The following is a 25,831-nucleotide window of genomic DNA, read 5'->3' as shown; positions in this document are numbered from 1 at the left end:
GCTTCCCGGCGTCCGTTCATCGCCGTCCGACCACCAACGGCCGCCGGACCGGACCCGTTGGAACCGCAACTCACCGGCGGTCCGGCCGGGTGCCGGATTCCGGCCCCGATTCGGCCAGAATCCGGCCGAATCCGGCCAGAAACGGACTCCGGCCGTTGGTCAATTCGCTCGAATCGCGGGCGCGTCGACCGCGGTCGACGAGCCGGGTCTCCGACCGCGATTCGGCCGGAATCCGGCCGATTTCGGCGAAATCGCCCAACAGGCGCTGTTGGCCGTTTCGGCCGGAATTCCGGCCGGATTCCGGCCCAATCCGGCCGGAATCCGGTGCCGATGTGTGCGCCGTCGAGTTGCGCTTCCAACGAGCCCGGGATGGTGGCCGTCGGTGACCGGACGGCGAAGAACGGCGGCGATGAACGGCGATATCATACCTATATATATTAAGCAATTATGAATTGTCTGTCATATGTAATATATATTTGTAGATTAATTGATAAATTAAAATAAAAAACTAATAAGATAATAAAAGAGAAAGTATGATGAAAATCATAATTTTAGAGAAATTTATAATAAAAAATTAATAATATTAAGTGTAGAAATTATGATATTGACAATTTTCATTTTTTTGGACTCTTATGAGATATATACCATTTTATACATACACTTTATTGGTACCTATTTTGTATTTTGTACTCCTATAATTTTTTACCTCCAAATTATTAGTTAGGTATTTATGCATATTATCGATGAAGTTTATTTATAGATATGTATTTAGTTAATTTAATTAATTTTTATATATATTCTACTATGATATTATTACAATTCACACATGGTGAGCAAAACTAATTTCATGACAAACCTAACTCGTATAGGACAGACACACTAATACTTGTCATCAGTTGATTAATCTTTCTCGATATGTAGAATCATGACTGTGTCACCCACTATCTAAATCATCAGTCAACTATTACTTATAATCAATTGACTAATTAAGATTTTATCACAACTATATCATTGCATCATCAATTGTACTACTTACTATTATAATCGACTAATTAAGATTTTATCCTATTTAATGCTTACAATATTTTGAATTTAATCATCAATTTACTCGATGACAGGCCAACCTTTTATATAAGCTTGAATTTGCTTATTTCGTTCCCAGAGCAATGATGCAACGGTAAAATATCCGGATAGTGACCCAGAGATTCACGGTTCGATCCTCTAACTACGATGTATTTATAAAAATTTTTTTCTAAATGAGAGATCGCAATCAAAGAATACTGGACATTTAGATTGGTAGGAAATTACCTCCGTAGGATCAAACCAATCACCCCTGGGATTGAGTATCAATTTTTTTTGAATTTGCTTAACTATCAATTATCATTTTTTGAATTTGCTTATATCAATATCTCCCAAAGGAATTATGCAAAAAAACAAAAAAAAAACTCCATTGAGCGTTAGAGATGTTTTTTAAAATTTATTTTTAAAATTCTGGTTGATACAAGAAAGGATTTAGAAAACTAGCGTGACAGAAATAACCATTATGGTCGAAAAAATGGGAGTGACATCAAAGTAATAAAACTATATATATAATCTTCATTATATATTAATATAAAGGTTGATGAATACACACAAACACAAGACAATATCAACAGAGTTACAGACTGATGTAAACGAAGTTATCAGAAATTCGGTGCGTAGCCAAATCCCAATGATAACTTCTTTAATCCTCTATTCAATCGAATGAAACATGTACTACTTGATGATGAGAGAAGTAGAAAATTTTGCGATTAGAATGTATGAACATACAAAATTACTATTAGGTTCCCTTCTGAGGCAGCGTCTCAAATGCAGAGACGGTATTTGCGAATCTAACCCGATGTAGAGGGGCACCACTTTGCTTGATGGCACATGCTGTCTTGTCTTCAAGGGGGCAACGTGCTCTTAATATGCTAAACACATGATTGTTCAATCTCCTCCCCTTCTTCATAGCTTCCAGTAGGTTCTCATATCCCTTCAATATTCCACAGAAAGTAGAATCAGAAGACTATTCTTTATATGAACAACTCCAAAATAGAAAGGTACAGTTTAGAGTGAAAATGTAATATTCAAGGTCGTATAGATTAAATGAAATTACGTTTTCTATTTTTTGATTTCTAAGCAATGAGAAGGGCTAGGGAAAAAAGTTGTTTGAAATTTCATTGTTAGACATTGTTTTCTATCTCTGCAAATTTTTCTGCATTATTCCAGAAAAATTGAACAGTCTCCTATCATAATAATGCAGTATTTTATGAGTCATTATGAATAAATTATAATCCATCTTATCTGAAACAAATCAATCACAAAACTTTACTGTTTCCAAAATATTGTTGCAAAATGCGTTTCTACAATGTCTGATGGTTGAGGTGACATGGCAAACTGATGGTCAACTTCATGTGACAGCCATGTGGTAGCCAAGTAAAGCAAGGATAACAAATTGAAAATGATTTTTATGTTTCATAGTAAATTTAAATGTCTTATTCTTGATGGATTGTGGTTGTCAAGTAGATTGCACCACTAGTTGACTTAACAGACTTGGGCACTAGGAAACAGAGGATTGGTTAAGTTTGAGGCGCAAAAATGACATTATTGAAAAGCTCAAGTGCATTTTGGAAAAATAGACATAGTATGGCCGCAAAGCGAAGCTTCATGTTATATTTATCACTCAGGTAAATATTCTCTTTCAAATTTTCACAAGAAGAAATGACCAAGAAATTATGTAAGCTTAAAATACCTTTCATAAATTGTGTAAAGGTTGAGGAAATTTGACACCTAAAGGTCTAACTTGTTTTCTTGGTACTTAGGCATGGGTTATTCAACATGGCATAGCATTGCATAATGAAGTGAATGGTAAGCCGTATCAACAAAAAATCTTTTATACCTGCAAATTGTTGGCAGCCTTCAACCGATCAGAAGATTGCATCATAAAGGCACATTCTACTTCAGCTACATTTAGGAACTGGTACGAGAAATCAAAAAGTTCAAAGTGCTGCTGTTGTCCAAGTAAATAGATAATTGTGCAAGCAGCCCAAGCCACAGAATCGCCTAAAGATTCATTTCTCCTTGATGTGTCAAGCAATGAGCTCTCCCAGTACTCCTGAAAGACAAGTGAACTCTCTCAGAAATAAAATCCATTCAGTCATAAGCTAAAATGTTATGCTAGCAAAAGGCAAATTCTCCATTCTGGAATATGCAACAACTAACAACTGAAATTCTCAAGCAAGATTTCTCAAATTTTAGTATCCACATGCACAATTATTGGTTATCTAGACGTCTTGGTAGCCATGAACATTCACAAAATTCTCAAATCTGTTATATGATAAAGCTCCTTTACCATGCAGTTGAAACTTGAAATATTTGAGGAAGTATCCTATTTGACATTTAAAGAGGTAATCAATTCAGGAATTTTGTTCTACCACAAAGTTAAAACAAGGCAAAAATCCAAAGGGCGCCCCTTTTATTGTTTTCTCAAAAGGGCACCCTTTTTCAAAAAAATATCAAAATGGTGCCCTAACATATTTCTCATCTTGAAAATATCCTTATTCCATCATTGTTGTAACAACTATGATGTAGCTGGTAGAACATGTAATAGCTACAACCATAGCTCCTATAACATGTTAAAGTAAATCGTTATACCTAAATACTCTTTACCAAACCTGGTCAAAATGACTTAAACTTCTTCAAAATCACTACAACTTAGTCAAAGTCATTTCATTTCAAAACCATTGTAACAGCTATGACCAAAGCTACTACAATAGTTTAAAAATGATTTTGACCAAGTTGAAGCAATTTTAATCAATTTTGAATAATTTTGAGCAAGTTAATAAATGTTATTTTGATAAACAGTGCTCAATATGTATAGCAATTTTGACCATGTTAGGATAACTTTTTCTATGTTGGCAGTTATGACTGTATTTGCTACAATGCTGAAATAATTCAGGATGAGGGCACTATTTTGATATTTTTTGCAAAAAAGAGCGCTTTTTGACGAAAATGATAGTAAGGGGTGCCCTTTTGATTTTTTTCCTTTATAATTTTGAATCCAATATTGTTACATGAGAAACCAACTTGTATATGATTGCCCACTACAGGGCATACCACTTGTATATAACCATTCTTTGATAGATTGATGCCTTCCTTTCTCAAAAAAAAATTGTGTTATATTTGTATGTTTTTTAGACCTTGCCATTTATAACCTTATTGTGATTCAAATTTCCAGAGTTGGTGTTTGCACTCTCTCATCTCACCACCAAATTGTTTGGGACCATTAGCTGATCAGAAAAATTCCATTCCCCTTACATTTTTCAGGGCATCTACATTTGTAAGCAAGGTACCATCTGCTCCATATGGTGACCAATAAGAGAAAAAAATAGCCCTTTACTACATAATGGTACTGTTGTTACATTGATAGGAGCCTGCATCTTATCTTGTAAGAAAGCAAAAAAAATGGATGAAACAGAGGATAGATGATCACTTGATATCGACCTCCAATAATCATCACTTCGAGGGAATCCACCTCCAAGAATGACCACTCCAAGGGCACTGACCGCCAATAATGATCTCTTCAAAGGGATAACTTCCAATAATCAAACTAACTTGATCAATTAATTGTATTGCTTTCTTGCTTATCTCTAAATGTTACATAATGTATTTATGTATAGACACATAAGGATGCCTTGTCAATATAAAAATCAATAATAAATCTAACGACCTATTCTAATTTATAATATTTTAAAAGAGAATTTTAATAATAAATCTAACAACCTATGCTGAAGTATAATATCTTGAAAGGGTTAATTGAATATGTCTATATGGAAAATGTATCATACCACTATCCTTCAAAACAACCTGGTCTTTTTCTTTTGGTGATTTACATAAAATGTGACCTCTTTTTGATAAGTTATGATAGATAAATAAACTTTTATGATTCTTTCTTGAGTATGAAAAATTCCTTTGATGACGGGGTGTACTATGTTAGGTCTTCTTGAGCATGCTAATACTTTCTTTTGTAAGAGCAGTGTTTGCATTTAGTCTTTCTTCGCTTAACCTTGCATGAAGTCCTCATCAAGTTATGACAAAAGAACACTCCATGTCGTGCCTGATGTTATCAATGATGGCAAGGTACCGTTGCTTTTTTCTCTTGAACAATGAAAGTAGAGATTGTTGTAGGTGTAGTGACTTCAATTATATGTGCTGTGATGATTATGATAGATGAAAATTCTTCTTATCACTATTAAGGTTTAGATTTACATATGAATACCTTTATAGCTATCTTGTTGTTTACCTTCATTGTTTGAGGAGATTGTAACCTTTCTAAGGCAAATTGACATTGCCATAGTGTCATCAGGTACTTCATTGGCACTTTCTTGTGTTTCACTTTTATTGAGATCATTTTCTTTAAGTTCTATATTGCTTTACCTTATAGCTATCTTGTTGTTGTTCAATGAATTCTTTTACTTCATGGTTTGTGGAGCTTGTAACCCTTCCAAGGCAGGAACTGACATTGTCATAGTGTCATCTTGTACTTCATTGGCAAAGCATTAAGTGATATTGCTATATGCCTATTTTATGAGATATTTTTAAAATTTTTTTTAGGGAATGAAGATAATGAATGTATTAGGGATAGAGGTGGTGAGACATTTAGGGTTTTAGAGTTTTATGGTTTATGATTTTTTAATTAACTAATAGAAATAAATAATAGATATATAAAATAAGCTTCTTCAAATACAATCATAACCCTAGAAAGATTTAAGCTCAAGCTAATTATTGGTGCTACGGGATTGATAATGGTTGCGATGAGCTTTGCTTTAATACCATGTTGATAGGAATTCGCGTCCTATCTCAAAGGAAAACAGAGAAAAGCATGAATGTAGATAATCACTTGAGGGATGATCACTTGAGGGGATCGACCACTAATAATTAAAATTAATTAATTAATTGTATTGTTTTCTTATTTATAAAGGTAACATAATGTCTCTCTATATATACATTTAACACTGTCTTGTCTATATAAAAATTAATAGTGAACCTAATGATGTATTCTAAATGATAATATTTTGAAAGAGAAAATTAATAATAAATCTATCATCCTATTCTAAAGGATAAAATTGGGTTATTTGAATGTCTATTTGGAGAACGTATCATATATAGAATCATCCTAAATCCCCTTATTTACTTGCCCTTTTTGTATCTGTATTTTCTTTTTCAATTTCTGATCAGCTGAGTCCTATCAAGTTATTTATGTCTATAAAAAATCTATAGCAAATCACATGGGATATAGTATTGAAGTGGTAAAGTTACTATCAAAAATTTGAGTAGGTAAAAACTATCTTAAAGTTTAGGTTAAAAGGCAGGGCTAATTTATAAATTTATGTGTTAACATCTCATCACAGCCAAGTTGAACCAACTTTATCCATCAACAAACTTGCCAACAAGTACAATAAAATGACCCATTGATTTAGCACAAAGAAGCATGACCAGTAGAAGAATAATAGTGGCAAATTAGGATTCAAACTAATGACTAGAACCATGCTGAATGTTACCCAATAGCTTAAGCAATAATGAAGGCTTCCATCTTAAAGTTTTTATGCAAGTGATTATCTAGTCAAATCTTTAACATGATTTTAGAATAAAGCTCACATATGCCTATCATAGTTCACCATTTCTATTATAATAATGTGCCATTGTTTATCGTCCATTATGGATCTGCTTGTGCATAGCCCTTGCAACTTCGATTTGCACTCAATATGACTCATAATTCCAGCAATCTAGCTGAGAGAAGCTTTACTGTAGGAGGGAGATAATTTAGGGACAGCCTAAGCTTTTGGGTAGGTGTGATTACCTGTTGGCAGATCTAAATACTTATGTTACACACGTTACATGTTTTGAACCAATTTCAAACCTTAATGAATTCTCATTCATTCAAATCTGCCTAGAAAAAGCCAAAAGGTTGCTTAACCAAATGGTCACCAGTTAACAAATAAATCTTCTGGTTCTCTGAAAATTCCACTATTATTAAGCCAATTAGCTTCTAGTTGAAGTCTTTGTTGATAAAGACAAATTTCTAATCATGGTCTAAAGTGTTGACTGGTATCAATTGACACTATCAGAACATATCATTCTAGTTGTTGACTAAACTATAACCTGTTGGTAGGGATGTCCCTATCTTGCCCATGCCGACATAGTTTCATGGCATAACCGAGACAAACAAGTATCTCAACCAGTACTATCAGAAACTACTATCTAAATTTACTAAGATAGGAAAATTCTCTTCTCACCTCTACCGGAACAAGGAAAAATGAGAGGAGAGGTTAAGAAGAGAAGCACTAACAAACGATATTGGTTGAAAGAGGGAAGACTTATTTATTTGTTGGTCACATGGAGGAGATGAATCACAAAAACAGGAGGGGAAAGAGAAGATGCACCAGGTAGACCACTAGCAATAGTAAAGAGAACCAATGCTAGAGTTGGTGAAATTGGAATATATCTATATCCTACACAAATATCTCCAATGTCAATTTTGCCAATTAATGTCCAACTCCTAGTGGCTAATGAAGATATATTAATAGATAAGTGGAGAAATTAAATACATCAGCAGATGTCTTGGAAGCATTTTCTAATATGGGTCAAGGAAAAATTATAATAAAATGAATTAAAAAAATAAAAATATATGTTTTTTTAAATGTAATTAAATAATTTTTATTTAATCAAAGTGGCATGTCGAATCTAAGTTATTTGTTAATCCTCAAATCAAAGCTGAGGAAAGACATATAGGAGGACAAGAAGCTCGGCATTTAATCAAAGTGACGTGTCAAACACTGATTATTTTTATCACTTACTCAAATAATCATTATCAGTCTCTTCATTTTAAAAGTTAGAAAGTGAAAAAATATTCACCGATGTTAGATACCAAATTTGTTTTATTTAAATTTTAATATTTTAAGTCATTTTAAAAACAAAATTAGATATCTAATTAGTTTGAATCAAATTATTATTTTAAGTTTTGTAGTCAAGTGGAAGTTGATTTAGGATTAAATAAAGCTAATCAAGTAGATGAGATGATTAGAATTAAGTTGGTTTAAAGCGAACTCGATTTGGATTTATTTTAGTGTATTTAAAACTAAAATACATTTATATATAGGAAAATTTGATTCAATCATATTTAATTTAGTTGATTTTTTTAAGGTTAGAAATTATATAATTATTAATTAGGTTATATTTTTATTCTCTTTTGCTCCCTCATATCCACCCTTGCTGCTCACTGTCAGAAGGTGGTCATGCTGCCCGCCAGCTACAATGGCCACTGCGCCAACCGCCTACAAAGGCCACTACACCCATTACTTATAGCAGCTGTTGCTTCTAGTGTCCTCTGCACCTCTCTACCAAACCTATAACTTCTTGCTCTCCCTCAGCCCTTTTTTACTTCTCTTATTTCTTTTACTTTTCTCCCTATGAAGCTTTGATGTTAGTGTTAAGTGTTTTATGAGTCGATTGGCATGTAGAATGGTAAATTTAAATTCCACCATGCCGACCGACATCTCAACACATGAAACACTGCACTATGTTTACTTATCTATTTATTTATTTGAAAAAAAGGGATGATGCTTGGAAAATTTTAGAAATGGTACACTCTTGGTCAACTTTGAAACATTGTGGCTCCAAGGTAAATTGACCAAAACAATGTATAATATATATGCTGATAAATGGAACAACAAAGATACAAGAGTTCTCCCATTAGCATACATGCTTTAAGATAGGAGCTATGATTATGAAGTCAATTGCATGGTTTGATAAAGTTGCGCCTTGGACTGTATATGCGCCTAAATGAATGTCCAAGAGTTCATAGTGGTCGCATATCATATGCACATCTCGTTAAAAAAGAAAAACCTTTTGGTTAATTTAAACCAATATAGACCAAAGTAAATTCACTTAAAATCCTAAGCTATCAAGTTTGTTAGCTAATAACGTGAATGTGTTAACTTGACCACTAGTTTTATAAATAAGAAACATTTAGATATTAATTAAATACATACTACTTATGCATATGATGTAAATTGATCACTATATGCCATGTGATTTGATTGCATGAGTGAAATATATCATTTTTAATCTAGAAGCATGAATATATATAAGTTTGTCAATATATGTATATTTAATATTTTGCATATGCATTACCTAGTGAGTTAATTGCATACCACCTGCATACAAACTTTTTTATAATAAATGAAACAAACAAAATTAAGTAGGTGGAATAATGGATTTAGTAGAGAAATCTTCGGTGAATTTTGATGTGAAAATGGAATGAGTCTAATGCTCCAGTTGAGAGATTTTTAACCTACATAATGGAAGGTCATATTATCTCCAGTTAGGGATAATTTAGGAGTTAGAATGGTTGATTGGATTTTGCCGAAGTGAATTGTTTTAATTTTTCTTTTATTTTGGGCAAGCAACAGCTTTGTTCATGTCTTTCGAGTAGATGGTTAACTATAGTGGTGACGGTATTAGAGTAGAAATAACTGAATAACATTACTTGCGGATGTGGAATAGATAGCGGATGCTAAATTATTTGGCACCCATTTAGATGATGGTGAACATACAGCAATTTATATTAGTTTCTTTTAACATCAACAATGCTTTGTTTACAAATGGTGTGAGGTGCTGGACAAAACACACTTAAGATGTGTTGGTGGGCAACACTCTACAGTAGAAAGGGAGAATGGGGCTTATGCCCATTGGATGGACGAATGATAATTGGTTTGCATCAATCATGTGGTTTTGCAATTAGTGGTGTGGTATACTTTTTTTTAGTAATTATTTATTGTCCAGTTCATTATATTATATATATTTGTTGTCAGTTACCTTATTATCATTCATAATCTAGTCAATTTTACCTATAACTTTCTTGCCTTGCTACTCCAAGACCACAAGTAGAAGCTATTTTCCATTCAGGTGGGTTAAGATTTAAGCATTGCTAAGGCGGGATTCAGAGCATTTTAGAGGAACTTCAGGCTTTATGATTATCTTCCATATGCCATTTATTCTATTGTAGTTATAGTTCACTATGTTTTAATAGTTCAAGCCACATTTTAATTGTTGCTAGTAATGTAAGACTTTGTTAATTAAGCAAGTTGGATTTTTCTTGTGAAGTTTTAAATAATTTATTTGGAAATCCTTTGCATGTTGTTCTTTGTGGAATTGTTAGTTAGTAGGTGCAGCAGGTGCTAAGGAAACTTGTTGCGTGAATATCACAGGTGTCATGCCATGCCTATGGACAATGAGATCCACTTGAGACATGTAAAGTAACCCCATTATTTGAACCAAACTCAATTGTAGTTTGAATTTTAATGTTTCCCTGCCCTAAAATGTGTAAATAATAATGAAATCTTAGCCAGTTTGTTAAAAAGACATGTTAATGTAAAATTTTATGAACATAATTTCCCCAAGGATCAGTTCAAAAATTTGGAAGGAATGGACTTACAAACTGAAGGCCACTAAAAATGCGGTAGAAATCCTTAGAAGTTGTTATGTCTATAAATCCTGTCTTTGGAGTTGCACTCCATTTACTGTAGTGTCTGTCAACTGCTGCATTCACAAAAGCTAGTGCATATTCTAGTACACTTCCAGAGCTCAATTTTGATTTGTATAAAAGATCTGCAACAAAATATGCTTTACCCATTATTGCAACAAATAGTCACTAACTAGCACGATATAGTTATGATAAACTAAAAGCAATTAAAATAAGAAATCCACGTCATTAGAAGAAGTGTACACATAATTATGGATAAAGAATGAAAAATGAAGCTGCAAAATTAACACTACAAATGCCCAGATTGACCTTTCCTAACAGCTTAAGCTTTTGGGTTAAATGGTTACCAGATCAATATAAGCAAGCTACCAGAGCAGGAAGCCAAGTGTCAGATATCCAAAATACCTAATTTAGTGAAATAATCCATGCGTTGATCTTACTATTTGATAAACCAAGATCATGATCTAACACTCAGTCAACTTGGATCAAGTTTGAACTACCAGCAAAGCAAAACCGCAAAATAGAGAGAATAAATAGCAGAGCCACAGTAGAAACGGTATAACTAAATAATAACAAGACAGAGAAATTGCCGTATTTCAACTAATGACCTTGGCTCTACTACCATCTTTGTATTCAATTAAGCTACCTTAATCCCAATAGTTTAAGTTGTTAATTATTCATGAATTCACAATTATGTGTCACAATTTAACAATAGTATAGGATTAGGTCCTTTCTCTAGTAACCATGATATCCATTATCAATTATTACCATGACATTGTTGTTAAGCTATCATAAGACTTATCTGAGACCATCCATGATTGATTACTTTTTCTCATTAGCCAGATATCTTCACTTAGAATAGGACCTTATCAACTCTCTGCCAAGATAATGATAACTCTCTATTCAGTTTCAGAGTTTCCACAGAATTCACTAAACAATCCAATCTGCATATTTCCACAGAAGGTTTTATTTTTTTAATTTAACTAAAATCTGTTTGTTTCTTTTTCAGATTAAATATGTTTCAATTAATCCAGGTACAATTCACTCTTTGAACCTTCCATCTCAGTTTTTCAATGATTGATTGAAATTTGTGGGTCAAGTGAGTTATTGGTTGGTATGGCACATGAGAAAATTATACAAATCCATCACACATAGATGGATGTTAAAAAGATACCAAAGCAATGATGTAGAACTATAGGACAGGGCAACAAAAACTTGAAAAATAGTATCTCAATCTTACAATACAACAACCTATATTTTACATCAAAGAGAAATAGTTTACTGTCGTACTCAAATGATGTAATAGCTACTTAGTCTTTTATCTAACCAAGTATGATCCTTTATTTATGATAATATTCTCACACTTATTGCATGAAAAAGGTATGCTTACAATGGAAATTAATGCTTACCAGCAGCCTCTGCTTGTTTTGACATGATCAGGAAAGATGATGGATTCAGACATGAAGGGTTTGAAACAACTGCTGAAGCAACATTTTTGAATAAATTAACAAGAGGAGTATCACTATTATCAGGTTTCTTTACTTCTCCATCAGACCCAGGAAGCAGTCCTAACCAGATTGCCGTCTGCATAAATTGGACAGTATCTGTCTGTCTCTGTTGAAGAACATTGTTGAATAATGAGTTCAAAAAATAAAAATAATAAATAAAGTGAGAAAAGCTAATTTGGATGTAATAAGAAAAACACAAAATTTTGTTTGCTAGAGGTTTAGATCAAGAATCTAAATAATTACTATGCTGGCATTTGTACACCTTAGACCATCTTTTATTTGGCCAGACATTTACGTTACATGTGCATAGTCTAAAATCTCATACCATGCCAGGTGAAATAGTCAAAAAATATCATTTTGATAAATTACATATAGTTGTTTTATCCTTTTATTTTTCTTCTTCGTCTCTTTCCTCCTTCCACCTCCAATTTGTCACTAGAACCATACATTGAAATGTTAGCACGACACCAAAAGAGTATCGTTCCACTGAAAGACCAAAATACATGCAAATATATCACTACAATTTCATTTCAAATATGGGTTGCTAACATGGTTGACAAAAAACTTGGTGAGCTATCTTTGATCGCTTGATGTTGTCTTCTCACCCTTGAAAAACTAAACAGAAGGCTGAACATTAATTAAGATTAGTAGGCAATCATGTCATAATGATAAAGATGGGAGGAGACCTTTATGTAGATATGTACAATAGAAATAAGGTAGTATATATAGATAGAAGAGATTATCTAGAGAAATTAGCCCAAAAATATTTCACCACAACATGGTATCTGAGCAACGTTCCCATGATCTTCTTCAATTCTTAGCTCCAATTCATCTCATGTAGAGTAGCTAACCCCTTCTCATGTTAATCTCCTGCCTGCAACATCCATGTCCTCTAGTTTCACGAGCCATCCAAAATATGTCATCTGCAACAAACTGACTGCATTGCCTCCTTTTCATTGCAGAACTGCCACAGAGGCCATTACAAGTCGGCATCACCTCATACTTACCAGTCACCAGTAAGAGGCATTAGGCAAGTTACTATTACTTCACCTTTACCACTTCCCTAAGTTTTTTAGGTACTCGAATTTCCTTAGAATTTATTTTCCATATGCAAACTCACCAAGCAACTGACATGTTCAATAATATTTATTGACAATTTCATTTCTATTAGGATTCAATTATTGGAAAGGTAACTGGTGTAGAGTAAGAGTCTAATAATGGGTTTTATAGTTGATTGTGCACTTATCCTTTTGTGTGTTTGTGACATTCATTTCCATTCTAGATACACACTTTATAGGTAAGACAACACAACAATCAAGTCTTATCCCACTAGGTGACGTCGGTCAACACTTTATAGGTAAGACAAACAAAATTTAAGAGAAGATGGTCCCTGATTTATCCTGTGTTGGGAGTCTAAGTGTGAGTCATATTATGTCAATTAGAAAAACATGTTTAGTCTCCCTCTGGTTCACTAATATTATAATACCCCAGTCTATTATAAATATATTCAATTCTAGTGCTTCTAAAGGACTTAGTCAATCACCTTACTAATCAACTGATAAATGAAATAATAATCTTGTAGATTGCACATTTTTGCAGACAAAGTGGCAATTGATTTATATATTTGTTTCACCATATCATAGAATAATAGATTGGAAGCAATATGGGAGACAATGTTATTGCCACTATAACTTGATTAAGTAGGAAGACAACCCAACTTAGCCATCAATAAGAGTGAGAACCAAATGTTATTTGTTTAAGCTAGATAACCTCATATGCGACTGTCATCTACCTATGTGCTCAACTAGGCATTGTAGTTTTCTTCTTGCAATTTGAAGACATCAGATTGTTTCCTGAAGTACAATATATCCTGATGTAGATTTTCAATGAGTGTGAAAACCTACCAATGTATATCACAAAGAAAAGAAGGCTAACAATGAAGCTTCTTCTTCCTGAATCTAAAGTGGATGGAATACAAAATTAAACACGAAGGAGCACCTGATGGAGAAGAAAAAAAAAGACTAGTAGTGATGTCCTTCCTTCTTTTCGATGCAACAGTAATATCCTACCTAGGTAGAGAGGATACCACTGACTGTGAAATGAAGAGAGGCAACATAAACAACAGCTGAAATGTGGGATGAAAAAACTTGCAATGAGAACAGAAGGAATTCTTGAATGAGCATCACTAAGAAGGAGAAAGTGGTATCAGCAGAATTAAGGATGAGGAAGGTTGTTGGTGGACTCCACCTTTGAGGAATAATGTTGAAACCCTGACCCTAGGAAACCCCAAAAATACCATGTAATATTAGGAAAGGAAAATATTATCTTGTAATACACACATACATACCATACCTAATGTGGGATTAAACCAATTACATATAAGTACATAAACAACAATAGCAAACAACCAATGGCTTTATCCCACTAAGTGGGGTCGGCTATATGGATGCTTCTATATCATTGGGCTCGATCCTCTACTATATCTTTATTTATATTTAAATGAATCTTGTCATGTTTTATTATTGTTAACCAAGTCTTCTTTAATCTGCCTCCTTCTTTATTAATATGCGTATTTGTCATATTCTCACATCGCCTAATTAGGGTATTTATTAGACACTTATGTACGTGTAAGTACCATCTTAGATGTATTTTTCCGAATTTCTCTCTAATGTTCTCGTTTGTTATTCTATCCATCAAATATCATAATACAATTATATACAAGCACATCAAATGTCAAATACAATTCACACACAACTTAAACCTAAGACACGTAATGTGGGGCAAAACCAATTATATACAAGTACATCAAATGTTATAATACTAACTTATATGTTTAACCTTAGCATAACTATCCAGAACCTGTAGGTAAATTCTAGACCAGAAGGGTAGATTTAAGTAACCTTTAAGCATAAAAACAGGTTAAATCTCACTCAGCTTGCCAAAGAAATGTACTAAACAGTGATGTGTTACAGATGTAACTAACATATCAAATTTCAGTTTAGCCCACAAAAGCAATAATTCTTTTAGAATCTCTGAGTACTTGCAAAGTCTATTAGCCTAGCAATTCATTAATAGTCCCTTTGACATGGCTAAAATGCTTCATGCTACTAATAGACTAGTCTATTTTGTATCTTGATGTTTGAGTACTTTCGTTCACAACTGTCTTCACTTTCCCAATATAACTATTTTTCATCATCCCTTTTATGTGGATGAACCTTAGAAAGGTTGCAGAATACATAGAACAAGTCCTCAAAAATTTGTAATTTTAAATGTGAGCCAAGATATGTAAACATATTGCTCAATCATTTAAATAAAGGCAAATCAAAATGAATAAAAAAGTCATGCCTAAAACTAGATGGTAGACATTTTCATCTTTAAATATATTTATGAATCAAAACCAGCATGTCAAATGTTTTCATCATCCCTTTTATGTGGATGAACCTTAGAAAGGTTGCAGAATACATAGAACAAGTCCTCAAAAATTTGTAATTTTAAATGTGAGCCAAGATACGTAAACATATTGCTCAATCATTTAAATAAAGGCAAATCAAAATGAATAAAAAAGTCATGCCAAAAACTAGATGGTAGACATCATTTTCATCTTTAAATATATTTATGAATCAAAACCAGCATGTCAAATGGAGCATAGGATATATTGCCCACCAGCACAATGTCAAGAAGGCTCAACCAATACAATGCACTTCCAATTTCTTTCAGTCCATGAAGTACTTCTGTTTTAAGTTCTGACCTTGCACCCCAAGTAAGCTGCTCATGTATAAACTTTTGGCACCCTGCAGATTACACATGAACATGCAATGTAACAGTAGATTAAAAGTTCAAAAGAATACAGCACTTGCAAAACTGGTACGATCATGGGTTAAAGTGAGATTATTTGAAGCTACTAAACCCAGTAAACATGATAATGATGACTACTGAAACATAAATATCACCAGCTACAATATATGGTAATTATTGGAAAGAGATGATAGAGAACTTATTGCATGTTCTATGAAATACATACATTAAAATGACTTGGAAACAATAGGTAACTATTTTTCTATTTTATGTAGGTACAAACCTATTCGTACAACAATTGATGAGTGATATGACATACAACTTTCGAGGCCATTACATGCATCAGAATGTTTTCTAATCCCTTAATTCCCTTATAATTCATATTCAAAGCTAATTTTGAAGTTAAACAAGGATACATGCATCCATGATGAGAATGATGTCGGTCATTGGGAGTATATTCTGATCTGACGCTGTGTCAGACATAAGTAGCCCCTAGGCTATAAGATTGCAGATGATGGTGATTGGGCTTGCCTAATCCTGATTGTACCCCTTTTTCTTTGAATTTAATATATTTTTATTGATCCAAAAAAAAAAAAATGATGAGAATGATGCCATACCATGGAAAAGGAAAAAAAAATCCTGCAAACTGAAGCTTTTAAAGAAGTTAAGGGATTATTTGGAATTGAGTCTATAATGGTTGCAAAAGATAGCAAACCTTCTGCTCAATTGTAGGATTCCTATGGGGATGATGGTTCAAGCTTGAAAAGTTTGCAATTCGCATTTTAAGCTTATCTTGTAGTTTTTTCTACATGAAAATGAAGTTGGAATGCATTAGTACATTTGAGCAAGTAAGTATTTGTGTTGAATTATTTTTTATATCATCTATTGATATTTTTTAAGATAACTTAATCTTTAAGGTTTACTTAAAAAAAGAGGGAAAAATTGATTACATCAGAAGAAGATTAACAACTCAAACAGATTAGAAAACAAACATATGATGATATTACTCGTTTGGATGATGAATGAATAACTAAGGAGATTGATGAAAAAGTGGATCAAAAAAGAATTGGCCTAGTGCACTTGGTGATGATGAAGATGAAAAAATGAGTAATGCTTATTCAAGAGGCATCAAATAATCACAGAGATAAAAAAATGAACAGTCAGAAATTTGCAACGATTTGAAATTAGCGAGTTAAGACAAGGAATTAGATGAACAAGAAGAGAGTAACATATTTGAATTTCAAATTTGAAATTTCCCCCCAAAAATTGGTTGTCACTTTGGAGCCAAAACCAGTGGGCTTGGGCTTAATGGATTGGGCCAACCATACTGGACTAGAGTCTCCAAAGTTGCCTGCATCTCGAGCTGTCAAGCTTGCTGGTCCAAGGACTGTTGTGGTTGGCGGCTGCAACAACCCCCATCTTCAGCCAGCGTCGGAGATGGAAGCACACGCCGGCACACTGCCATGGCCAACAGTTTCGAGCTTGGGGGCATCTACTCCCCTTGCGACCTCTGATCTAGTCACACTGACTTGCCCCGAACCTTCAGCATGCTAGCCCGTCGGAGTTTAGTATTGGCCGAATGGATCAAGGGTGACAAGAGCACCAAATTCCCTACCGAGGGATTAAAATACCGAGCCAAACCGCCCGATACACCCGAAATTTACCGTTCCACCGATGGACTAGCACTGGCACAGCACCGACACCGCGATTCTGGCCGAGAAACACCACCGGAGGCGTTGCCCGAGCACAGCAAGGCCTCCGGAGGCGTCTTGCAGCCTCGGCAATGCCTCTGGAGGCGTCGCCCAAGCCCGGCGACGCCACCGGAGGTGACGCTCGGGCCCCGCGACGCCTCCGCGCGCGGGGCCGCGTGAGGGCAGCGCACGATTTTTGATTTTTTATTTTTTTAACTTAGAGTTTAATTAAGTTTTAATAATCAATTCCTAGCTATAGTCTAGGATAATTTGAATAGACTTTAATAAAATCCATAAAATTAGCTTATTATTTTTAAAAAATATTTTATTTTTTATTTTTAAATATTTAGATTAAATTGTTTATTTTAGTTAATATATTTTATATTTTAAAAATACTGAAACTATATCGGCACGGTATGATACGGTATCGAAACTGTATCGTTCCGGTCCGGAACCGAAACCTTAGCACGGCTCGATATTTTAAACCTTGTCCCTACCAACAACTTGCCGTCATCATTCTGTCCACTGCCTGGTGCTGTTGGTGGAACTGCACACCAGCGGCAGCGGGTACTCCTGTGACCTTCTTCTTGCTGTGAGCTCACCTTCAGCCAGTGGTGCGGCCAAGGGAGCTGCAGCAGCCTATGAGACAAGTATTCACCGTGGGAGGGGAGGCAGCATGTGTTAAGGAGCTGCTGGCCATTGCTAGGCCCTGGGCAGTGTTGCCAGTGCTAATTTGAGCTGCTTGTTGGAAGGCCGAAGCTCCACTGTACGTACGCGGACAGCGAGGTAGGCTGGGGATGAGGACTCCATTATAGGGAGATCTGAATTTCAAATTTGGATTTCTCCCTCCAAAACCAAGCTGCACATGGAGGCATATTCAATGGGCTTTCACGAAAAGGATCGGACTGCCTGTTCCAGGTATGAGTGCTCTGTTCTACTCAGATCTTGGGCTGATGCTGGACTCCAAGACATCTTCACTACTGGATTTGCTTGGGCCGGGCTGTGGACATAGCCTAGAGGAGCCGGGCTACCAAGTAGCGGGCTGCTCTCCCCTTGGGAGGTTGTTGACAGTCTAGCTTTACAAGCTGGGCTGATTGACTTTGAAGGCTCTTGACCTTCTCTGAAGGATCACACACTGGTTCAGGGGTAGGTCCACTAGCTAAGTGGGATGGTTGATGTTGTTGCATGATGGCTTGCCATCAGTTATGTGGGATGGTGGATGTTGGTTTATGAACTTGATTGGGCTTTCCCAATCTTGATTGTACCTTTTTCTTGGATATAATACACTTTTACTTATCCAAAAAAAAAAGAAGAGAAAGTAGCACTGAAGAAGATGAATTCTTTCATCAGCCAAGGTATCAAATATCTTTTTTTTTTCCAGTAGTCATAGGAGAAATAGTTTGTTCTGCTCGTCGAATGGCATGCCAAATAGCTCAAGACTGTCAACCCCGCATCCAACCTTCTGCAAGTGACTCAATGCCCAAAACCAGTGAACATCACGAGCAGAGACCGTTCCATGATGATGACAATTGCACCAAATAGGAAGTCCTAAGGTACAAGAGTCTTCCACAATCGTCACAAGGTCAGTACAAGTCTTTCGCAAGTGAAACGATCTTCAAAAACAACAAAAAGCACTAGTGGCCTTTCCATCACAATGATATTGCACCTGAGGGGAAGCTCTAAGGGAACGAGGTCAGCATGAGTCACCTACAAATCAGTGAACAACACATATAAACGCTGACACACGACACAAGTGGCAACCTCTCGAGCTGTTCAAGGAATAAAACCGTAGCACAACCCAAGATTTAACCTTGCATGTGTCTTTGATATTTTGTTCTAAGTGTTGTTTTTATTTTGATATTTGATGCAACTTTTTTAGATTAGACTTAGTTGAATGCTCAATTTATTCTCGAACAATATTTTTGAATTTAATGAATATTTTACTACTCATATGTCATTTCGGTTATAATATTTCTTTTAAAGTAAGAAAGCTAATAAATTGTGTAATATATGATATGTTATTTGATACTAATTATATAGATAGCTTTAATAGGATGGAAAACATGGAAATTGCTAAACAAAAAATTTAATAGATATCAAATACATACAAGTTCAATTATTATACTTTTAATAAAAAAACTTAAGAAATTGATTGGATTTTACATCCTACGATTGTATCCTACATTTTGAACTCCTCACCTCACTGTTGACAGTAGATCTTGATCTTGACCAAGGTTTAAAATCTCGATCTATGTCGAAGTTTCAGTCCTAGATCAGAATAATACAGTTTTGCTATCGTATCGTGCCGATATAGTTTCGATTTTTTTTAAATATAAAATATGTTATCTAAAAATAAAAATTTTAATTTAGATATTTAAAAATAAAAATTAAATAAAATTAAAAATATGGAATAATTTTATTAGACTTTAATTAAGTCTATTTAAATTATCTCAATCATAACTAGGAGTTGATTAAAATTATTAATTTATGTTATTTAATTTAACCTAACTTAAAAATATTTGCCTTTGCCCCTATCCCTTGTGTCGCGTCGTCGGGCACTCCCGATGCATCTGGACGCATCGCTAGACATGCTTGATGCGTGCAGGCCCGGCTCTGGGCATAGGCGGGTAAGGCCTATGCCTAGGGCCCAGGTTTAAAAGGGGCCCAAAAAAAAATTTAAATTATTAAATTATTTAGAGATAATAAATAATAAATGGTTAAAATCGAATCTAGGAAATCTCGCCGCTTCCCAATACCGATATCCCCTTTATCTCCCTCGCCTCGTTCGACGCGTCTCCTTCTCCCGTTCTCTTTCTCCTCGCCTCGTTCTCCGCGTTCTCCTTCTCCCGTTCTTTCGTTCTTGTTCAACGCCAACGGCCAATCTCGCGACAGCCGACTGTCGACTCTTCATCTCCTGCCGACGCCGGCGAAACAGCGATCTCCTGCCGATGCCGGCGAAACAGCGATCCCCTGAGGGTTTTCCACTTTTCCTCACCGACGCCGGCGAAACAGCGATCTCCCTAGTCCCCTGAGGGTTTTCCTCACCGACGCCGGCGAAACAGCGATCTCCCCTGAGGGTTTTCCTCACCGACGCCGGCGAAACAGCGATCTCCTGCCGCCTCGCCCCTCTGGACTGGCCGTCTTCCTCCGTTTAGGAAGAGGATTTGACAACCATACATCCTAAAAAGGAAGAAACAGAAGAGAAATCTGAAGTTCCGGATGGACCTGATACATCATCTTTTACTGCATTCTTAATCTCTTTGTTGTCATCTTCAAAGTCAGGCAATCATCCTACTGGAGATCCAAATGAGCACCATGCAAAAGCAAAAGAGACGATTTCAACATCTGCATCCATTGAAAGTAGTGGAAGGATATCTTTATTTACTAGAGGCAGGAGAACACTTGGAAAAGTTATCAACAAGACTGCCAAAATAAGGGCAGCTTATGAGCCAGAGTTGTCTGGAAACAACCTAAGACCAGTTGCAAAGGATGATAATACATATTTTGATCTACCAGACATGTCTGAACAATCAATGCTTCTGTCGGATGATATTCGTGCTGCCCTCTACTCCTCACTCCCAGCATTAGTTAAAGGGACAAATTGGGTGCTGCTATACAGGTGCTGTAATTTGTGAGATTATTATAGAAGGGAAAGGAATGTTGCATTTCATTTGTTCATCTTTTTTGTTTTTTAAATGCAGCACACGGAGACATGGGATTTCTTTATCGACTCTTTATAGGAGAAGTGCACTTTGTCCTGGTTATTCTCTCTTGGTAAACTAAATAGTTTCTAAAAGAAATTATATTTTTGGGTAGTCAAGCTTCATCATTCAATATCGCTAAGACATTTTTAAAATTAAAATTTTAATTTATTTTAAAAAAATTTTAAACCCACCATTGTCGATCAAGTCCGAATAAAAAAGGGTGAGAGAAAATTTTTTAAAATAATAACAATCATTTTTAAAAAAATTTCGCCTAGGGCCCTCCGTGGGCTTGAGCCGCCCCTGGATGCGTGGACGCGTCGCTGGGCAAGCGCGATGTGTCAGAATGCGTCGCTGGGCACGTGCGATGCGTCCAAACGCGTCGCTAGGCCAACACGACGCACCCGAATGCGTCATAGGGCACATGCGACGCCTCCACGAAACCTCAGGGCATGCCGACAATGAAGGCGTGCCTGTGTTGGTTCTGATCCGCGAGCGAAACGAAATATTTCGCTTATGTTAGTAAAATGACACGAAATTTTAAACTTTGATCTTGTCTGCCTTGATGCAGATGACATCGTCAAAACTAGCAATGATAAGGATCACAAGCGCTAAACTCTATCTTCATTAGCACTTTTAGACTGAAGGTCAAGGTGATATGAGCTATTTTCTTGGTAAAGCGAGCCACTCAAGGGAGAATATCTCACAATGAAAATATATGTTTGTATGCTAGATGAGACTAGCATGTTGAGAGCTAAGACAATTGATACCCACATGAATTAAAATTTCAAATTTATGCCAAGCAAGGAAGTTGTGACTAGTTGGGTAGCTAAACTATCTCATAATTACATTTGTAGTGAATGTGATCAGTCAATTTCATGTTCATTTGTAGGCATCCTTGAGAATTCTATAACATCTAAGGAATGCTCCAAGGAAAGGTCTTTTGAATTAGGATCACGGTCACCTTCACTAATATTAACCAACTATATTCTCCCATTGAAAAAAGAAAACCATATTGGACTAATATATCCTTTTAGGTGACATTTTAATTGCCTTAAGAGCAAGAGGCAGATTGATGTGACCAGATCAAGTGCATAGTGACCGCAGCTAGCTTACCTATGTGAAGCAATTGACGACCAAGTTGGAACATGCTCCTAAAGGGTCAACCAAATGGTACTATGACAATGAAGCTTCCAGACACAGCCTCTAATCCAATATTCCACGAGAGGACAAAACACAAAAAATGATTACATTTTGTTAGAGAGAAGGTACAGTACAAAGAAATTTTCATATAATCTGTCAGCTCCAATAATTATTGAATTTGTTAACCAAATACATAACAGGACTAGAAATAAGTGTAACTATTACATGCTGGTTTTCTTTAACATTTTTGAGTTTGTTTGAGGGTGTTAACGACCCAATGCAAATATTATGTATTACAAGGTTTAAAATGACATTTTATATTGTTGAATATTTTGGATAGATAGAGGGAATACCATGACTAAAAAATCCTAATGATTTTCACCATTTCTCCTAAAATTAACAAACACAAGTTCCTACACTCCCTAGCACCCTTCAAGGATCTTTACTTGCTACTAGATCTCTTGTTTAACAAATAATAATCATGTTTCTAAAGAAGACCTAGGTCTATATAGATATCAGAAAGTCAATATATCATAATCCCATATCAATTAGGAGAGTTGAGTGACCTTGATGCCTTTGCTGATAGGTCATCGCATAGTTGGACACAAAAACATCACATTTCATTTAACTAGGAACTATAAGGACAGAGCTTCAAAACACAGAAAGTTTGGCCACAGTCAAGATATGTGACGTAACTCATAGTAGTCAGGAAATTATTCAGAACTATAGACTGTTTACTGTGAGCTCAGAGGTCTTTCTTAGCACGCAGTCTAGATGAATTCTGACAGTGCATTTTTCTTACAACTATATGATGGCTTTTTACTTTCATGTGCTATGATCACTTATCAAACTTGAATCCTGAGTCAGAATTCTAATTTGCATCTTATAGTAATTCCTTGTCTCCGTAGGTTTTCATAAATGCACAAACCTATCTGATTTCATTTAGGTGTAAGCCTGACTCATGAAATAATATGGATATAATAATATCACACCTTGGTTGAAGATTCATTTCGGCAATTTTGAAAAATCTTCTGCTGCCACTTATGCAACAATAATAAAAGAGACAACAGCGAGAGCAAAATAATGTGATTCATGCAATACCATACTATCTTCATAGGTGTAAGATGCTACAATAAAAAGAATTAACATAATTAAAGAAAGAACAAAACAGAGGATTTGTGGGGAAATAAAGCATGATTTACAAAAGAATTGTTTTAATAATGAGCTTACAAAAGAGAGGAAGTTAAGATGAATACTAAATGAGGGGAAATTCAATCAAACCTTGAGGATTTAAGTTACCTGTGTGGCAGTGACACCAGAACGAAGTAAAAGATGGCCGCTAGATAACAGTGACATAAAATAATTCAGTAAAAAAGATTAAGATGTCAGAAGTTACCTGCTACACCACCATCAAACGACAGCAGGTTGATAGACTTTGGTAATGCTTCTTGCAATCCAGCTATTCTTGGTGCAATTGCTGTGATCTGACAAGTTCCGCACGACAACCAAAAATATGAGCAAAATTGGTGATGGATAAAGACATCACTTTAGTATAGTAACAAACAATCACAATAGAAGTATGACTTTTGACATTTCCCATAGCAGAGTCAATGACAGGAAAGAATTTGACATTCTATACTCTGTATCTTATGAAATTCAATAACCAATTATACAAATTGTTTGCATACAGACCTTACTGTCAGTGTCAGTCTAAACCACAGTAATGAAAGCCTAGTTCATCAATTATTTAAATGCTATAAATAGAGACCGCCTCATTACTTGTTTTAAGACATAAAGCATATAGTAGCTAAGTTCGACTCATGCCTATTTTTATATTAGATAATTGGCCAAGAAAAAACACCATGTGTAAATATAAGATTCTGAAGAACACTACTATCAGATACAATCGTAAAAAAGTAGAACTTTAGCCAACTTTTTGGACCACACACAGCTTTGTCAATGGATACATTAATAAACAAGTCCAATTATAACAGGAGTAACAAGAAATTGTAAGAATTCCTTTTTAACTCATTGAGAAACTGTCCAGCAAAAACTTTCAATCAGTTCCTATCAACAATGACGCTCCGACAGTATGGTTCTAGTAGCAAATAATATTGCACCAATAAGACAGTTCAGTATGAATAAGCACCAATGGAGCTACTGTTGATCAATCTAAACTGTCCCAATCCCTCTTATTTATCTAAACATTTACACAATTATTTTTAAAAATCATATCTTAAGTATAGTTTTAGTAAATTTTGAACAAAATTGTGATCCAGTGGAGAAGCGTTTAAAATCAAAACTGCAGGGTAGTCCCTGCTACAGATATACATGTATTAGATTAAGGAAATTTTACAAAAAGGTCCTTGCATATCTAATAGTCATACATTGATCAACATCACCGCCCCTCAAACTAGCTTAAACCTACCAGTCTCCACTTGCTAAACGCATGATAAGTTCAAGGACCTCTCAAAGATTTAATTAGCATACTTGCCAACTACATTCTCTATCAATGAATATGTAATGTGATAATCAAGAATTCAATATATTGGAAGCAATATATGTAAGACCGGTGGGCGCACTAGAGGAGGGGGGGGGGGGGGGGGGGGGGGGGGGGGCAAATAACGCATTTTTTTATAAAGAGAACGAGAAAAGAATAAGTCTTGGGTTGTCTTTTAGATCCACCTATTTTTGATGCTCTTTCAAATCCATCTAACATTACAACCTGTCAGTCTCCTTTCCATCTAACATCACAACTTGTCAAGGAGACTGACAAGTTGTGATGTTAGATGGATTCGAAAGAGCATCAGATATAGGTGTATAAGTAAGAAAAGCATAAGTCTGGGTTGTCTTTTAGGAATTATATTTCCTATGAATAATTTACTTAAATCTTTCGTTAAGAGTTCTATACTATTTTTCCACTCAGCTGTTTGATTATTCTTTTGAGCTTGTGTTTCTATTTATAATAACTTATTTTCTGATAGAGTTATACGGTGATGTAACACTGCTAATAGTGCTATTATCGTATTGTTTTGTTGAGTCAATATTTAGTCTCCTTTTTCTAGTAAGTTTACCTTATAATAGCCATCTTCTTTAATTTTGGAATATTATTGTGTAAAATTCAGAGCTTCTTCCTAGTATGTATTTTCATATTAAAGTTTGTTCATTTATATTTTAACTCTTCTAAGATGATGTGTAATATCTTAAAGTCTTCTTCTAATTGTGTTTTATTTTTGTCTAATAAGTCTTTTACTTATAAAAGGAAATCTTTAGATGGTAGTTCAAAATTTTTAGGTTTGTTTTCTTCGATAAGTTTGGAAATATGAGAATATCCTTTTTCTTCATAATAGTAAGTAAATTTAGTTGACTAAATCTTATGTTTAGAGAGTCCTGGGCATCTTTGAAGAAATCTATGCTTCTCTTAAGATC

The 25,831-nt window shown here is 35.1% G+C and overlaps 2 protein-coding genes across 2 annotated transcripts in view; one reads left to right on the top strand and one right to left on the bottom strand.

Moving 5' to 3' along the window:
- Positions 1-1,573: 1,573 nt before the first annotated feature.
- LOC141815415 (protein PIR) overlaps positions 1,574-25,831 on the bottom strand; it is a 112,717-nt gene continuing 88,459 nt past the window's right edge. Inside the window, exons 25-30 of the mRNA XM_074703366.1 lie at positions 23,799-23,886; positions 15,736-15,863; positions 11,974-12,178; positions 10,517-10,689; positions 2,921-3,136; positions 1,574-2,014 (exon numbers count right to left, since the gene is read on the bottom strand). Coding sequence (XP_074559467.1) covers positions 1,820-2,014; positions 2,921-3,136; positions 10,517-10,689; positions 11,974-12,178; positions 15,736-15,863; positions 23,799-23,886 — 1,005 coding nt within the window. The 3' untranslated portion in view covers positions 1,574-1,819. The remainder of the gene's footprint in view (positions 2,015-2,920; positions 3,137-10,516; positions 10,690-11,973; positions 12,179-15,735; positions 15,864-23,798; positions 23,887-25,831) is intronic.
- Positions 17,176-21,341, top strand: LOC141814422 (uncharacterized). Its single transcript, XM_074702388.1, has 4 exons — positions 17,176-17,355; positions 18,167-18,283; positions 20,714-21,177; positions 21,260-21,341. Exons 1-4 carry the CDS (start codon positions 17,176-17,178, stop codon positions 21,339-21,341), a joined length of 843 nt encoding a protein of 280 aa, XP_074558489.1.

The sequence above is a fragment of the Curcuma longa genome, chromosome 21 (assembly GCF_044706935.1).
Source record: "Curcuma longa cultivar G26 ecotype Majalengka, Jawa Barat chromosome 21, ITB_CL_G26_1.1, whole genome shotgun sequence".
In the NCBI taxonomy this organism is placed as follows: domain Eukaryota; kingdom Viridiplantae; phylum Streptophyta; class Magnoliopsida; order Zingiberales; family Zingiberaceae; genus Curcuma; species Curcuma longa.
Note: the sequence above shows the minus strand (reverse complement) of the source record. Positions and strands in the feature narration are given on the sequence as shown.

Bases quoted from the DNA above. Each gene is read 5' to 3' on its own strand.
- LOC141814422 (XM_074702388.1), top strand. From the start codon at position 17,176: ATGGATTGGGCCAACCATACTGGACTAGAGTCTCCAAAGTTGCCTGCA. The intron at 18,284-20,713 runs GTGCTAATTTGA...TCCTCCGTTTAG, and splicing joins GGCCCTGGGCAGTGTTGCCA to GAAGAGGATTTGACAACCAT. The intron at 21,178-21,259 runs GTGCTGTAATTT...TTTTAAATGCAG, and splicing joins AATTGGGTGCTGCTATACAG to CACACGGAGACATGGGATTT.